This window comes from Aulonocara stuartgranti (genome assembly GCF_965226115.1).
Source record: "Aulonocara stuartgranti genome assembly, chromosome: 16".
Taxonomy (NCBI): domain Eukaryota; kingdom Metazoa; phylum Chordata; class Actinopteri; order Cichliformes; family Cichlidae; genus Aulonocara; species Aulonocara stuartgranti.
Window position 1 is genome coordinate 28465801 of NC_138952.1, and position 18384 is coordinate 28484184.

Consider the following 18384-nt stretch of genomic DNA (forward strand, 5'->3'; position numbering starts at 1 on the left):
TGTACACCTCTGACTTCTGCTACAACTCTGAATTATGCCATATTCAGAAGTTTGCAGATGACACGGCCATCATGGGGTGTATCTGGGATGATCAGGAAGAGGAGTACAGAAGTCTAGTGAGGAACTTTGTCGCATGGAGTCACACAAACCACCTGCAACTCAACACCTCAAAGACTAAGGAACTGGTTGTGGACTTCAGGAGGTCCAGAGAAGGTCCACTGCCGGTTCAGATAGAGGGGGAGGAGGTGGAGGTGGTCAACACATACAAGTACCTCGGGCTGTGGGTGGACAATAAACTGGACTGGTCATGCAACACAGAGCACCTGTATAAAAAAGGCCAAAGCCGACTGTACTTCCTCAGGAGGCTGAGGTCTTTTAACATCTGCAGGAAGTTCCTGAGGATGTTTTACCAGTCGGTGGTTGCTGGAGTACTTTTCTATGCTGTGGTGTGCTGGGGGAGCAGCACAGCAAAGAGGGAGTCATCCAGACTGGAGAAACTGGTGACAGTGGCAGAGAAAAGGACACTAAAAAAACTGATGGACATTATGGACAATGCCAGGCATCCTCTGCACACGGCCATTAACAACCAGAAGAGTCTGTTCAGTGACAGGTTGCTTCTCCCCAAGACAAGAACTAACAGACTTAAAAACTCCTTTGTCCCACACGCCATCAAACTGTTTAACTCCTCTCTGGAGGGGAGAGGGAGGGGAAACAGGAGGACAAAGGAGGGGGGAACAACTAAGCTGTAGTGCCTCTTCACCTCACTGTACAATACCTTGTGCAATACTTTTTGTAAATAGTCAACAGTGCAATAGACTCAATACTTGAAATGTGCAATTCACTTGTATTTTTATTTTTATTCCTATTTATTCTATTTATCCCCTTTGTATATTTTATTTATATTTGTCTCTGTATTTATATATATATGTGTGTGTGTGTGTGTGTGTGTGTGTGTGTGTGTGTGTGTGTGTGTGTGTGTGTGTGTGTATATAATATTCTGTAACTCTGTAACTTCTGTCGGTGCTGTGCTTTTTGGAAATCGAATTTCCCAGAGGAACCCACCCGAGGGATTAATAAAGTTCTATCTTATCTTATCTTATCTTATCTTATCTTATCTTATCTAATCTTATCTAAAGTACTGAAGCTAATTTATTCTTAAACTTAAATACAAGTAACAAATGACAGTTTTCACATAAAAATTATTTGTAATGTTTCTACCTAAATAAGAAAAAAGTAATCAAGTAAATTTAATTTGCAATTTTCTGTCTGTCTGTGTTTTGAATAGAACAGAAATAAATACAAATGTGCTAACACTGATTGCACTGAATTTATAGTTAATCCAGTAAATTGGATAAACATTGTAGATAAACAGGATGTTCAGATAAATTTAATTGCATGCATCATGATACAGTAGAAAGCAATTTTACATTTCTAGGGTAGATAATAGATTAATGAAGTTACAGGTTTACTATATTATGGGAGCATGATTTTGTCTAATTAGTCTTATTACAGTATGTTGGCTTCACTAGTTTCATGTTTGAAAATCTGCAGTGTGATGATCAGTTTTACAGCATTTCTAAACCAGGGGTAAAACAGGGCATAGATCAAAGGGTTTAGACAAGAATTAAAGTAAAAGACCATGATCACAAAAAATGTAGATGGATTATTGACCATGTCTTCTACACCAAAAGAAAAGCAGAAGAATGGACAGTAGCATATTAAAAACACAACTACAAGAATTCCAAGAGTCCCAGATGCTTTCAACTCAGATTTGTTTGTGTGATTCAATGAACGCTGCAGTGTGACAGCTGTAACATGAGAGCGCATGGCTCAAGCCTGAGACACAGCCACTACAAACACTCTCATATACAGAATTACGATAACTGGAACTGGAACAAAAAAAAGATAAAACCGTGTCAAAAATCCCTGCAATATCATTAATGATAAACACACACTCTCCATAGCAGGAATTATACCTGCTTTATCAGTACATCCTTCATATAGAGACTGCTGTAGAAAATGGCAAATAACCAACACAGAGAAACACTAAGTTTGACTCTTGCCACAGTAATTCTGGTGGGGTAATGCAGAGGGGGACAAAAAGCCACATAATGGTCAATTGATATTAGAACTATGTTCCCTGTTGAGGCAAAGGCAATGTTGCCAGTCAGCAGTTTTGGGAAGGTTACTTTTAAAATGTATTCCATTACAGATTATAGAATACATGCCCTAAAATGTATTCTGTAACATATTCCGTTATGTTACTCAATGAGAGTAACGTATTCTGAATACTTTGGATTACATTTTACAGCTACATTTATGTATGGAAGAAATATAGTATCATCAGAATTCAAGTATTTTTAGACATTGAATTTATGACACTGAATTTTTATCCTCCAAATTTCCCTGCAAAAATTCACCTGCAAAAAAGTATTTTTTTTAACAAGTATCCTATTTTCTAAAGCACAGCATGTAAAGGGTAGCTCGGTTAGCAGGATGCTAGCATGTAGCGCTTAGTGAGACACGCCTCAGACGAGTTGAGCAAAGACCCCGTCTGTGTACTTTATACGTGAGCAACGGATTTAAATAAAATTAACGTTTCAAAAGACAAACTTGAAGATAAAAAACAATATAATTACCGGAGAATCGCCAGGGTTCGCCACTTCCATCTTGCTGCTCCTAAATTCAAAACTGCCTCTGCAGTCAGGCAGGGGAGGCGTGGAAATTGAGTTAGTCAAACGTTTTCCTTAGTTCGAGTAGATGATAAAATAAAATAAAAATAAATGGGATTTTAAGTAGGACTAGGCGTTCTGTAATGATCTCTATTTAGGAGAAAAACTTAATCACTCACCTTTAAACAGCTCTCTTTTAGGAGACAAGCTGCTGGCTAACGGTGTCATGTGATCAAACAGAGTAATTTAATTGGCTGAGAGCCGCTGGACTCGATCTAGTGCTGATTGCTCTGGCTTGGGTCATTCAAGTTCATCACTTTTGCAGTTGAATTTTTGCAGGTGAATTTTTGCAGGTGAATTTTTTGCAGGTGAATTTTTTGCAGGTGAATTTTTGCAAGTGAATTTTTTGCAGGTGAATTTTTGCAGGTGAATATTTTTGCAGGGAAATTTGGAGGATAAAAATTCAGTTTCATAAATTCAATGTCTAAAAATACTTGAATTCTGATGATACTATATTTCTTCCATATTTATGTACTATTGCTGTGTGATTTATTACTGTTACTGAAGGTCCGCGGCTCCGAACCGTAGTAAAGGGACCTCTGGCTAATTCGGGTCGTGTCAGGCTTGTGGCCGAAAAATAGCTTTACTTTGTTGTCTGGGTCAACTCTGCTTGTGAGAGACAGAGAGAGGTGTTGAAAGGCTGCTCCAACGGAACTTATTGTTTCGGAGGAAAACACAAACAAAGTGTACAGTCGAGTTTTAATAGCTTACTTACAACTTGGCTCATCAGGCACTCTTCTTGGCTGCAGTGGTTATTATTATATTTACATGCTTCCAGCTCCCGTTTCTGCTCATAACAGCTCGTACTTTTCCACTCGCCTTTTTCTCCCTCCTCGCGCTCACAGACACATAACGAGTATGGCAGTCTATTCTCCCTGCAGCACGGACTACACTGCCCATGATGCTACATTCTGCCTATCCAGTTGTTCAGTGATGACGCGACGAATCCTACTTCCGGGCCTAAAGTAGTCTGCGTTTAATATGGCTTTTGTGTTGTTAACATGTTTAATGTTATGTATTTTCTTCTATTTGATCTCAAAAAGCTTCTAAAACAGTCAGTGATCACTGTTGACCTCCCTCGGCTTTTATTACCACAAATCTAAGCTCAGTTTTTAAAACCTTATGATGTAACTACAGCCCAGCCCATGCAGCAGTATATGAATGACTAACCTCGTATTGTGGATGGATTATCTCAGTTGTTCTCCTGGCTGAAGTTTGGTCCTTTTACAGCATCCTGCCATGCCATTACATTTGTTCCTGACCACTGAGAACACTCACGTTAACTTTTATCGAGTAGGAAAAAAAGTTAGCTTGTTTATATTATGCTAACATAGCTGTGTCGCTAGCGGTCACGTAGCACATCATTATATACCAGCTAGCCAAACTTCAGTAACCCTACAAACGTCACTGCTGTTTAGTTTTCTGTCTTCATTTATGTTGGAAGTGATAGCAGAGCTGTACGTTTTAATTTGTTTCCAAAACCCCGCAGTCAGGACATGCTATATTGTATTTAGATAGAAGCTAGCGAGCTAACTCCCTGCTAACTTCTAACTCCGTTAAATGTCATAAATTCTGTTTTCATGGATGCCTGGATGTGTAAAGCGCTTTGGGATTCTTAGGGACTAGTAAAAGTGCTATACAAATACAGGCCATTTACCATTTACCATTCTAGTATCAGCTGATGTTTGTTGGAGCCACAGCTGTAAAGTTGCTGCTCATGATATCCGTTTGGATATGTGGCAAACATGAAGGTGAAACCAGGAGATGTCCTTACTGAGAGACAATTAACACCAGGATCCTTTTCTTGGTAGGTGAAAGCTGGTAACTGTGCAGGGGCGGATCTAGCAAAATTTTGCCAGGGGGCCAGGTTGGGCATTAATAAGAAAAGGAGGGCACAAAAAATACGTTTCTTTCTTATTCTCATTTAAAATGTCTAGCTTTTAACAAATAATTATCCATATCTTACAACCAAAATTTTTATCTGATGTCAAATGTATAGAAATCTATTATTGTACATAGTAATTTTTTTGGAGGATCCCAAAATAATTTCTTCAGAAGTAAGAACTGTATATGATGGCAGTGTTTTTCCACATTTTCTAGAAACTTCAATTAAGTTTTATTCTTTCTCATCTGTCTATCTCCTTTCACTTTTTAAAGGTTGCCATGTTAGAAAAAATATGTTGCCCTGCCATGCTGTTTATTGATGTGGTAAATGAATAGTTTATGAAAATATCACTAAATCTGTCATTTATTATTTTTAATATTCAGTAATGATCATGTCTCACCTCTAGTCTTCTCTGGCTTAATTTTAGGTTTCCACCATGTGTAGTTCAGGAGGTTAACTCGACCAACTCTTTGGGTTTCGGCTACTGTTTAGAATACCAGAATAGGGAGGATGGTGTAGGTTTAAGTTTATTAGATTGATACATATGTACCAACAAGACAGTGCACATCACTGTCACAACGACATTTGTTTTTATTCAAAGGCTTTATGGTTTTTGCTGGTGGGCCGGTCTCTAGTCAAAATGCCCGGGCTGATTTTTTGTCCCAGTCCAGCCCTGCCTGCCACAATATGAAACAGGAAAGTACCGCCGTATAATCCATTTATTTCAACAAAGTAACTGTATTCTAAATACCACCTTTTTAAACGGTACCTCTAACGGAATACAGTTACACATATTTTGTATTTTAAATACGTAATGGCGGTACATGTATTCCGTTACTCCCCAACACTGCCAGTCAGATACCAATAAACAGAACACATAGGATCACCAAGTACCCAGCAGGCCATGTTCCTAAAGATTTCAAATGGCATCAGCAAGAGACCCACAAGAAAGTCTGAGACAGCCAGAGAGAGGAGGAGGATGTTGGTAGGTGTGTGAAGCTTCCTGCAGAGAGACAAAAATATATATATTCAACAATAATCATTTCAATATATCCTTACTGATATCATTTTAAAGGAGGTCTTTTACATTAGTAAAAGACCTCCTTTAAAAAGACATGATTCTTTCTAGCCACATGAAACATTACAGTCATTGCTAAAGTACATCAAGTATGTGCCACATTCATTACACTTATCAATCAATCACTGTGTTTCTAAACTTTAAAATCCATTTCATTTAAAATATTAACTTTGTGCCTGAAGTGAGAGACTGAGATGATGACCAGAAGGTTTAGAGCAGCAGTGATCAGAGAGACACATGACAGCACAATGTTCAGGAGCACAGCTTTGGACCAGTGAGGTGCCGGCTTCCTGCAGGAAGTGTTGAGGAGTTTTGGAAAACAGAGCTCGACTCCTTTCTGTATCTCCATCATAAGACAACTGTAACTGCTGCAGCTCTCTGATCAAAGCTTTCCCTTATAGAGCTCTCCTTATCTCTACCACCAACCCCACCTCTACCTCCACCTCCCCATCCTTCCATTTCTGCTCTTTTTCTCTACACAAACTGCTGAGGTTTCACTTTTTTAAACTCCCCATCTCACATGCAATTTACAGTGCTATCTTTTAAACCCATCTATCCATCCATCCATAAGAAGCCCAGACCTCCCTCTCCCCAGCCACCTCCTCCAGCTTGTCCAGGGGAACACCAAGGTGTTCCCAGGCCAGCCAAGAGATATAATCTCTCCAGCGTGTCCTGAGTCTGCCCCGGGGTCTCCTCCCTTGTGGGACATGCCCGGAACACCTCACTCAGGAGGCGCACAGGAGGCATCCTTGTCAGATGCTTGAACCACCTCAACTGGCCCTTTCGATGTGGAGGAGCAGCGGCTCTACTCTGAGCCCCTCCCAGATGGCAAGCCGTCCTATCCCATCTCTAAGGGAGAGTCCAGCTACCCATGGTGCTGATCCTTGTTCCCGCTGCTTCACACTCTGCTGCGAACCGTTCCAGTGCAAGCTCAAGGCCACCACCTGATGAGGCAAACAGAACCACATTGTTAGGTTAATTTTTATAATAGTTGTCATTGTTGTATTTAAATTCAACTGGTGGGGGAGGCTGTTACATCTTGCAGGAGCTCCAGGAACTCACTCTGCAGTTTTTAGATCTTGCCACAGATTCTCGATTGGATTTGGATCTGGACTTTGACTGGGCCATTCTAACACATGGATGTGTTTTGTTTTAAACCATTCCATTGTTGCCCTGGCTTTATGTTTAGGGTCATTGTCCTGCTGGAAGGTGAACCTCCGCCCCAGTCTCAAGTCTTTTGCAGACTCCAAGAGGTTTTCTTCCAAGATTGCCCTGTATTTGGCTCCATCCATCTTCCCTTTTTTTTTCTTCTTCTTCTTTTTTTTCCCGTTCTTTTTGGATGTTTCTCATGATGAGCGGAATGAGGTGCCCTTTGCACTGAGAAAATATAGCATTTCATGATTGTCTTCCTGCTGAACACTCATGCAGATTCTTTTCACTGGATATTTTGCATTACTGAAGAGATATGGTGGACAATTTGAAAATGTACAAAAAGTTTGCATTTATTTAAAGGAAAATGAAGACAGTTAAAATGTTGTGAAAAGCATGTAATGTCAATAAGATTTATTTTTTCTGGTTCAGAGGTCTGTTGCAATTCCAACAAAAAAGAATTTTATGTACATAAAAGCTCAAAGAAGATGCACCTAAAGATTTCCTCATTTTATTTAGCGTCTCTTAAACATTGTAAATGCTCCAACCTTATATTCCTGAACTTCAGTCATGTTCAGTCAAGTCAAGTGAAGAGGTCAAGTGGTTTCCACACTCTTCACAAAAAATGTTTGTTTTTTTTAATCAGGGAATAATAATAATAATAACAATATTAAGATAGATAATAAATTAATAATAATTCCACTATAATCATTCTTCCTCTAATATGATATAAGAGAACCTGTATCTCATTTAGATGATGATTGTATAACATAATATTAGATCCAGACTTGATGGCATTTCAATGTTTTGCTATATGAAAATGCAACTGAGAAGGATATTAAAATTCACATTTGTCCTTCCTGACACAGTGGCAAATGTGTTTTTCACAGTCTCTGTTTAGATTGCAGTGTATCAACCAACAGTTGCTATTTAACATTAGTTGCTAAATGTTTGTGAAAATGGCAGATACATCGTTTATCCATATTTCTGTATATTTGTTTCAACTGCAGTTGGTAGTGGAAGGCTAGAGTTCTTTTATTTGTTGTAACACTAAAATGTTCCATTAATACAAACTTCAATTTCAGTGCCAAATGCATGCTGTTTCCAGAATTTAAAAAGAACTCTATGAATAATACCACACACTACATAGCAGTTTGTAAATGATGGGCCTGAATGACCCAATCACCGATCAGAGCCTTAATGTGGGCTGGGTTCACTCATAACCAGCTCAGAACTGCAGCCAAGGAAAAACAATTAGAGAAAAGCCTCTCTTCCCCTGTGGGTATATTGCTAGCGGAGAGAGATAGGTTTTGTAATAGATTTTTGTCCGTGTAAAATGAGATGCTGACCTCTAGGTCCAAGACATTCAAAGACATCCCAACAGTGGTACAGCACACTCCCACTGGGGCTAAAGGATATTCATGCAGGACATCATTCTCGCACTTGATGTGAGTCATACCTCCATCCATCTTCCCATCAACTCTGACCAGCTTCCCTGTCCCTGCTGAAGAGAAGCACCCCCAGAGGATGATGCTGCCACCACCATATTTGACAGTGGGGATGGTGTTTTCAGAGTGATGTGCAGTGTTAGTTTTCCACTACACATGCTTGAACAGTGCTCCGTGGGATGTTCAAGGCTTGGGAAAACTTTTTGTAGCCTAAGCCTGCTTTAAATATCTCAATAACTTTATCCCTGACCTGTCTGGTGTGTTCTTTGGACTTCATGTTGTTGTTGCACCCAATATTCTCTTTGACAACCTCTGAGGCCGTCACAGAGCAGCTGTATTTGTACTGAAATTAGATTACACACAGGTGCACTCTATTTAGTCATTAGCACTCATCAGGCAAGGTTTATGAGCAACTGACTGCACTCCGACCAAAGGGGGCTGAATAATTACACACACCCCACTTTGCAGTTATTTATTTGTAAAAAAAATGTTTGGAATCATGTATGATTTCGTTCCACTTCTCACGTGTACACCACTTTGTGTTGGTCTTTCATGTGGAATTCCAATAAAATTGATTCATGTTTGTGGCTGTAATGTGACAAAATGTGGGAAAGTTCAAGGGGGCCGAACACTTTTGCAAGCCACTGTAAATATATATATATATATATATATATATATATATATATATATACACTGTATAACACCCAGCACGCCCCTGCGGGCGGTTTATCCTTCAAGCTCGGGTCCTCTACCAGAGGCCTGGGAGCTTGAGGGTCCTGCGCAGTATTTTAGCTGTTCCCAGGACTGCGCTCTTCTGGACAGAGATCTCCGATGTTGTTCCCGGGATCTGCTGGAGCCACTCGCCTAGCTTGGGAGTCACCGCACCTAGTGCTCCGATTACCACGGGGACCACCGTTACCTTCACCCTCCACATCCTCTCGAGCTCTTCTCTGAGCCCTTGGTATTTCTCCAGCTTCTCGTGTTCCTTCTTCCTGATATTGCTGTCATTCGGAACCGCTACATCGATCACTACGGCCATCTTCTTCTGTTTGTCTACCACCACTATGTCCGGTTGGTTAGCCACCACCATTTTGTCCGTCTGTATCTGGAAGTCCCACAGGATCTTAGCTCGGTCATTCTCCACCACCCTTGGGGGCATCTCCCATTTTGACCTCGGGACTTCCAGGTTATACTCGGCACAGATGTTCCTGTACACTATGCCGGCCACTTGGTTATGGCGTTCCATGTATGCCTTGCCTGCTAGCATCTTGCACCCTGCTGTTATGTGCTGGATTGTCTCTGGGGCATCTTTACACAGCCTGCACCTGGGGTCTTGCCTGGTGTGATAGACCCCAGCCTCTATGGATCTTGTGCTCAGAGCTTGTTCTTGTGCTGCCATGATTAGTGCCTCTGTGCTGTCTTTCAGTCCAGCTTTGTCCAGCCACTGGTAGGATTTCTGGATATCACCCACCTCCTCTATCTGCCGGTGGTACATACCGTGCATGATGGTTCTTCGTCTCCCTCCTCTTTCTTGGGTTTCTGCTGCCTGAGGTATTCACTGAGCACTCGGTCAGTTGGGGCCATCTTCCCAATGTATTCTTGGATGTTCGTTGTCTCATCCTGGACTGTGGTGCTGACACTCACCAGTCCCTGGCCCCCTTCCTTCCGCTTAGCGTACAGCCTCAGGGTGCTGGACTTGGGGTGAAACCCTCCATGCATGGTAAGGAGCTTTCTTGTCTTTATGTCAGTGGCTTCTATCTCCTCCTTTGGCCAGCCTATTACCCCAGCAGGGTACCTGATCACGGGCAGGGCGTACGTGTTGATGGCCCGGATCTTGTTCTTACCATTCAGCTGACTCCTCAGGACTTGCCTGACCCTCTGCAGGTACTTGGTGGTTGCAGCTTTTCTAGCGGCCTCTTCATGGTTCCCATTCGCCTGTGGGATCCCCAGGTACTTGTAACTGTCCTCTATGTCTGCAATGTTGCCTTCTGGTAGTTCAATCCCCTCAGTTCTGACTACCTTCCCTCTCTTTGTTCCCTCTCCTCTCTCACTGAGGGGGTTCAGACCTATGCAGAACAGCAGTGGGGACAGAGCATCTCCTTGGTAGATCCCGCACTTGATGGTGACTTGTGCTATGGGCTTGGAGTTGGCCTCTAGTGTTGTACGCCACATCCCCATTGAGTTCCTGATGAAGGCTCTTAGGGTCCCATTGATCTTATACAATTCTAGGCATTCCAGTATCCAGCTGTGGGGCATTGAGTCATAGGCCTTCTTGTAATCAATCCAGGCAGTGCACAGGTTGGTCAGTCTGGTCCTGCAGTCTCGGCTGATTGTTCTGTCTACCAGTAGCTGGTGTTTTGCGCCTCTGGTATTCTTGCCAATTCCTTTCTGTGTCCCGCTCATGTATTTACCCATGTGCCTGTTCATCTTAGCCGATATGATGCCTGACAGGAGCTTCCATGTAGTACTGAGGCAGGTTATTGGTCGGTAGTTGGAGGGGACCGGTCCCTTCTGGGGGTCCTTGAGGATCAGGACTGTCCGGCCTTCGGTTAGCCATGCTGGGTGTCTCTTGTCAACTAGCAGCTGGTTCATTTGTGCTGGCAGGCGCTCGTGGAGTTCAGTCACCTTCTTCAGCCAGTAGGAGTGAACCATGTCGGCACCTGGTGCTGTCCAACTCTTCATATTGGAGACCCTTTGTTGATGTCTGCCACTGTGATGGTTACTGGATCCATATGGTCTTCCAGTATTGTTCCGTCTCCAGCCTTGGTGGTGCTGTTCTCATATTGTTCCCCTGCCACTGAGAGTACACTTTGGCTGGTTCTGTGGAGAACAGCTGGTTTATTCTCCTGCCTTCGATCTCTCTGGTATACCTCTTCAAGCGGCTGGCCTTGTGTAGTGCACTTTTTATACTGTACTCTCGGTACAGTTTTTATTTTTCCTGCTTTTGTCTTGCATTGTCCACAATGACAACGCAGATTTTCCACTTCTGGGACTAATAAAGACAGATTTGCTGCGTGTGTGTGTGTGTGTGTGTGTGTGTGTGTGTGTGTGTGTGTGTGTGTGTGTGTCTGCAACATTTGCATTTGCATTTGTCCATTGTGACATTTCTCCCATCATCCAAAAATGGCTCCATCAGTTTCATGACCACATTCTCTGCCAACCTCTCTCCCTTCTGACTACTGGAGTCCTTTCCCAAGTAAGGAGATGCATTGAAGACATATTTGGTCTCCAAATCCATGGCCATCCAGAACTTGATCCCAAATTTGTCTGGCTTGGTTGCGATATACTGTATGAATGGACAATGAACCTTGGTAGGAAACAGCTGTTCATCTATGGTCATGTGTTCTCCTGGAGTGAAACTGTTAACACAGTTGAAGCGTGTCCAGATGTCAGAGATCGCCGCAAATTTGTCTGTTTTCACCCGTTCTGCCCACGTGTCCTTGTCATCAAATCAAAGGTGTTGCGTAATAGAAATTAATGTATCTCGAGGCATTGTCTCTTTGATTACTGGCACCAGAAATCTCAATGCCACTCATGTCATTGTATTAGCAACTTTTCATTCTGTTTTCACACAATTTTTTATAAATAAAACAGACTTGTGTTTCCATATATTTTGAATGTGTGTCTTTCATATTTGCCGGTCAGTCAATGTGTGGGATACTTTGTATAGATACGGCAGGCATTTCTGAAGGTTGTAAGGTTTGGCCTGCCTTGGATCTAAAATAAAAAAGACAGTAATTCTAGTGTTGAAGCATGTGAGGACCACAGACTTAGGCTACATCCACACTAATGTGTTTTCATTTGAAAACGTATCGTTTTCTATCCGTTTTGGCCTCCCATCCACACTGAGACGGCGTTTTCCCCAAGGAAAAACACAGCGTTTTGAAAACACTCTCGAAAACGCATACATTTCAAAACAGAGCTGTCCTGTCTCAGTGAGACACTCGAAAACGATGACACATGTTGGTCATATGATGCAGTCATGTGGCCACTTAAATCAAGATGGTGGACGGTATCGGACAGCAGTTTTAGAACTGCAACATCATCGTTTTCGGCCATTTTAGTGTTGACGTCCAACTCTTGAAAACAACTGAAAACACTAGTGAGGATGCGGAGCGTTTTCAGACTATCCGGGCTAGTGTGGACGTAGCCTTAGCCAGGGATTTGTTGAAAATCGAAGTGAACACACCTTCGGTGATTCCGTCTGCTCCTGCCGCTTTCCTTGCCCTCACTCTCCTCTGCGCCGCTCTGACGTCGTGCTCTGCGATGATGATTGTTGGTCCCTCTCTGATGAAGTCACCGTCCTCAGTTATCAGGCAGTAGTTAGCATTAGCCACCTGGCTAACCTCGAAATGGGCGTAGAACTGGTTCAGCTCGTTGGTGAATGCAGAGACAGCGCTGGTCGGCAAAGTATCCCTGGCTTTGTAATCTGTGATTGTGCGTAGTCCGTGCCACATGCTTCGTGTGTCACCCTGGCTGAAGCGAGACTCCACACACTCCTCATACCGCCGTTTGGCATCCCTCACTGCACACTACAGTTCGTATGAGGACGCTTTGTAGGCGCTCATATCGCCAGTGGCGACACCTGCTTTGTAGGTGGCGGTCCTGGCATTCACTGCAGCACGGATCGATCTGTCCACCCAGGGTTTCTGGTATGGGAATGTCACGACTCTCGCAGTGGGGATGATCTCCTCTGCTAGCATGTTTACGAAGCTTACTGCTACATCCGTAAACTTATTGATGTCGACTGCGCATGCTCTGAACATGTCCCAGTCTACATCGTTATGCGTGTCCTGTAGTGTCACTCTGATTGCGCAGTTTCACCTCCCTCGTGGTTACTTCATCCCTCCGTATGTGTTGTTTTTACTTCGGGTTGAGGAAAATGGCGTTGTGGTCAGACTTCCCAAAAGCCGGGTGTGAAACAGTCTTGTAGCCCTGCTTGTATGGCGTGTAGCAATGGTCCAATATCCTGTCTCCCCTCGTCGGACACGTGACACGTTGGTGAAAGTTCGGCATGACTTGTCTGAGGTTTGCTTTATTAGTGTTGTTTTGAAATGCACTCAGCACATCATGTAGTTCAGACAGAGCCATATCTGCCTGCTGCCTCAGTCTGTTCTGAACGACAGCGCGTTTAGCCCGGCACTTCTTTGTTGTATGCCTCGGGTGAGCGTCCTGTCCATTGTTGATGGCGTAGTATTTCAATCGGCCAGGATGGGTTGGGTTTAAAAGTGTCCAAGATTACACGTGCAAACCTGTTACCGATGTTATGAAGTGATCTGCTTTCATAAACTATAGAACTAGAAGATTACTGCTTTAAACTGGTAATAGTCCCTATGAAATTAAATTATTTGTTCTTATTATTTCAGGTTTCATATGGGCAATTGAAATCCTTGAAAATGCCTGGATTTTAATATTGTCTCTTTTTAAGGTTTGAAAAGTGCTTGAATTTCAGATGTGGTGCTTAAAACAGCTTGAAACTATATTGCATTCACCATTTATCTTTTTTTCTTATCAGATAGAGAAATAAAATTAGTTACAAAGTCTACGAAGTTGTCAATAAGTAAATATCATACTGTTTATATTATATCTGTGTATTAGGAATAAACTTTAAAAATACAAACAAACATCTGTCTCCTATTTTTGTGTGTCAAGAAGCATTAATTGAGACTTATTAATTTGCCCTTAATGTAAATTATTGTATGGTGTTTGGTGCAGTTTTCTTGTTTTGTGGGGTTGGGGTTTTTTTCAACAGGAGATGAATATCTCTAACAAGTTGATTTGTTCACATTTGCACATCTTAATTTTTAAGTGAGATGTGCATTTTGAGTTTATACACAATATGCATACAAGGCAACCTTTTCCTTTTCCTTCACATCGTCTTCCAGAGGTTATACTACGAAAACATACATTCTTTTGGGAGGGATATTGTGCTGGAAAAGTTTGAAAATGGCCCTTGAAAGTGCTTTAAAAGTTTTTGAATTTGAAAGCAGGCAGATGAGTGATTACAGATCTTCCTTACTGTACTTACACATAACCTTCATTTAAAGTGACATGAGGCTTTCAGATTGACGAGAACATGTTGGCATTAATTAGTTGATTAATTTTAATATGACTTTGTTACGTTACAGTAGCATTATAGTAACAAGTTAAAATATTCCTGAAAAAGTATCATTTTCTTTTGTCATATGATCAAAAAAAAACCTTGATATTTATTACTGAATATTTACGTAAATTTAATAAACAATGACATGAACTAATATGTACTAAAAAAATACAATACTATTCCCTCAAAAGTAAATGTTTGGCTGAAATCTCAGCACAAATCTCACCATAGTCATGATGATGATGATGCACAAGGTTCACAAACAGGATAAAAATAAAATTGTCTCTACTCAGTTTCAGTGTGCAAGCATTAATGGTGTGACACATGACTAGAGTGTACAACGTAAAGGCCCTGAACTCAACTTATTCTTAACCAGTGTGACAAAATATCAAAATGTCGTAATATCTAATAAGTCTATTGTCCAGCATAGACCGGGAAATTGTAAACTTTCAAATTCAATGTAGACTGTTACTAATAGTTTGCAAAAAGAAAGAAAATCTTTGCCTAAAATCGCAGATGGAAATAGTGAGAATATATTAGAAGAAAATTGCAGCACACTTTACATGAACTTGTTCTCAGCCTATCCTACTGTATCATTTGACATTCAGTACACAGCAAACAGACAGTATCCAGTTTAATTGCTGTTTATTCAGGCTACTGTGGGCCATAGACAGAGCTCTCAGTCAATCACAAGCATGTTTCTGTAGATTGTCTGTCATAGGTAACAGAGATTACTGACTGGTATCCATTTCATCCAGTTTATTACATCATATCAGCAAGTGCTATATATATACAAAACAGTTGCTGTGTATGTTGGAACTATTTCTATTGGCCTAAAACATCTCTTTTATTTTCATGTGATGAAGGCCTGGAAAAATATGTATGATAACATAGTGCTTATGACATATGAAATTTAAAAAGGTATATGGCAAACACACAAAATGAGCCACTGAGGTTAAACATTTTAGCTTAAATTATTTTCAGCCAAAAGTACTAAAAAAGTAGAAGTGATAATTGAGACCTAATGATTTCCACATGGCAATTCCTTGTGAAAATCCTTTCCTTTTTGACTTTGAACTCACGCATGATCACATTAATTTTATTTTCATAATTTAAACAAAGCTTAAGAATTATGAATTTCCTTATCAATTTGTTTTTGATGCATTTCCAGACTGAACTGTATCAATTTACTGGTTTAAAATCTTAGTGGAGCAGCTTTCATTGTATTTCTATATTATGTTGACCTCACTGCTGTCATGTTTAAATATCAGCAGAGTGATAACACATCTAATAGCTTTTCTAAACCAGGGGTAAAACAGAGCATAGATCAGTGGGTTTAAACAAGAGTTAAAATAAAAGACAAGAACCACAAAAGATGCAGATGAATCATTGACCACATTTTTATCAACCAGAGAGTAGCAGTAAAATGGACAGTAGCATGCCAAAAATACAACTACAAGAACCCCCAGAGTCCTGGCTGCTTTCAGCTCAGATTTGTTTGCTTGATTCAGTGAACACTGAAGTGTGACAGATGTAACATGAGAGCGCATGGCACGAGCCTGAGACACAGCCACCACAAATACTCTCATATACAAGACTATGATAACAGTAACTGGAACTATAAAGGACAAAGCAAGGTCAACAATCCCTGCAATGTCATTAATAATAAGCACACACTCTCCATAGCAGGAATTATACCTGCCTGGTTCAACTAGGATATCTTTCAAATAAAGACTCCAGTAGAAAATAGAAAAAAACCAACACAGACAAACACTGAGTTTGACTTTCGCCAAAGTAATTCTAGTGGGGTAATGCAGAGGGTCACAAATAGCCACATAGCGGTCAACTGATATTAGAACTATGTTCCCTATTGAAGCACAGGTAATGTTGCTGGTCAGGTACCAATAAACAGAACACATTACATCACCAAGTACCCAGCAAGCTGTGTTTCTAAAGATCTCTAATGGCATCAGCAGAAGACCCACAAGAAAGTCTGAGACGGCCAGAGAGAGGAGCAGGATGTTACTGGGTGTATGAAGCTTCCTGCAGGGAAACAGAAAAGAATATAATGGACATTAATATTTTTTTAAATGGCTTAAATTAGATTTTCATTAGTTAAAGTATGTAGTAAGATTCAGTCTAGGTATATAAAACTTAATAGCTGGTTAAAATACACCACTTCAATCATCTCAATCTTAATCATAAAATCAAATGCCATAAATCATAATTTTCTGAAATTTAAGTTTCTAAATTTTAAAGTATAGTTTCAGCAGAGAAATGTATCTCTGCCTGAAGTGGGAGACTGAGATGATGACCAGGAGGTTTAGAGCAGCAGTGATCAGAGAGATGCAGGACAGCACAATGTTCAGGAGCACAGCTTTGGACCAATGAAGTGTCGGCTTCCTGCAGGAACTGTTGAGGAGTTGTGGAAAACAAAGCTCAGCTGCTTTCTGAATCTCCATCATCAGACAGCTGCAGCTCACTGATCAGAATGTTTTCTCACAGACCTGATTTATTACACCACCACCCAGAGACATACACACACGACACACACAAAAATGTCCCTCCTCTTTCTCACTAAACCACAGGTATCAAACTCCAGGGCCGGTGTCCTGCAGGTTTTAGATGTGTCCTTGATCCATCACAGCTGATTTAAATGGCTAAATTACCTCCTCAACATGTCTTGAAGTTCTCCAGAAGCCTGGTAATGAACTAATCATTTGATATTGGTGTGTTGAAACAGAGTGATATCTAAAACCTGCAGGACACTGGCCCTTGAGGCCTGGAGTTCGACACCCCTGCGTAACACCATACTTTCACTGTTCACTCGATTAATAATCACTAATTTTACATTGATCTGAAATTCATGATATTGGTTATTATTATATTATGTATTGCAACATGTGCCTGCTGTGAGATTATTATATCATCTTATGCCACGTTATACCCCTAATCAAAGATTGTGAAATTATTATGTAGTTTTAGTTTGCATTATTCTCCTGACTTGGAAGAAGGTGACAACTATTACATTTATTGGACTGCTGATTTATTACATTAGACTGCTGATTTATTGTGAATGAATGAGATTGTTTTATGATGCATGATACTGCTGCATTAGTCAAAGTCAAAGTCAAAGTCAACTTTATTTGTCGATTCTGCCACATGTACAGGACATACAGAGAATAGAAATTGCGTTACTCTCAATCCCTAGATAAATTATAAGAGATACAGTTTTCAGAGAATCAAGGCCTTATTTGTCTGGTTAGAAAAGAACAGAACATACTGCACAGGAAGCGAAGGTCATAACTTAGGCTCACTGAGAGAGAGAAGGAATATGGATGTTTAGGTTTTATGACTAGGTGGGGGCCTCCTGAAGCTATAAGAATGTGAGAAATGGTCAGACACGTTGAGATCTGCTGTTACCCTCTTCAGCACATCTCCCATCTGGATGTATTGCGCAAGAGTGTTGTATGGAATAATGACAATGGTATGGAATAAAATGATTGTTGACTGAGCATTTATACACCGAGTGTTGTCCTTCATTCAGCCCAAAGATTAAAGAATTGAGAGGATTTAACACTGCTTAAAATGTCATGGTCCAGGCAGGACTGGACTTTTTTCTCTTTTAACTCAGGTTCTGTCATTCTTACCAGGGTGACAGCTGAACTTGACAGTATGGGCCCAATGTCTGAGAACAAACACTGGAGGGAACAAAAACACAGTCAAGTCTTTTTCCTGGGTCAGACTCATCCTGCTAAGCATTATGGACAAGTGTCTCAATCTCCCATATTAGTGAGCTGATGATGGGTGATGGACCAGAAGGATTGGGGCACTGATGATGGGACAGAACATCTTCTTTTACATTGCAGGTCTGTAGGCAAAAGCAAGGTTAAATCTAGTAAAGAACAGGGTATACTGGGCTTGATGAGCATTTAGTTGCTTAGCAAAGGCACTCAAGGATTTTAATTATCCATCCAAATGACAAAAGC

At 41.0% G+C, this 18384-nt stretch overlaps 1 protein-coding gene and 1 pseudogene across 2 annotated transcripts in view; both read right to left on the reverse strand.

Moving 5' to 3' along the window:
- Positions 1-3835, reverse strand: part of LOC309691025 (trace amine-associated receptor 13c-like) — a 38621-nt pseudogene extending 34786 nt beyond the window's left edge. The window contains exons 1-2 of the transcript XR_014280764.1: positions 2852-3835; positions 2640-2697 (exon numbers count right to left, since the gene is read on the reverse strand). The product of XR_014280764.1 is annotated as a trace amine-associated receptor 13c-like (transcript). The remainder of the gene's footprint in view (positions 1-2639; positions 2698-2851) is intronic.
- An 11789-nt stretch (positions 3836-15624) lies between these two features.
- On the reverse strand, positions 15625-16857 carry LOC309691198 (trace amine-associated receptor 13c-like; the record flags this gene model as incomplete). Its single annotated transcript, XM_082508793.1, has 2 exons — positions 15625-16438; positions 16685-16857. The coding sequence occupies 2 exons, from the start codon at positions 16855-16857 to the stop codon at positions 15625-15627; spliced, it is 987 nt and encodes a 328-aa protein (XP_082364919.1).
- Between the last annotated feature and the right edge of the window lie 1527 nt (positions 16858-18384).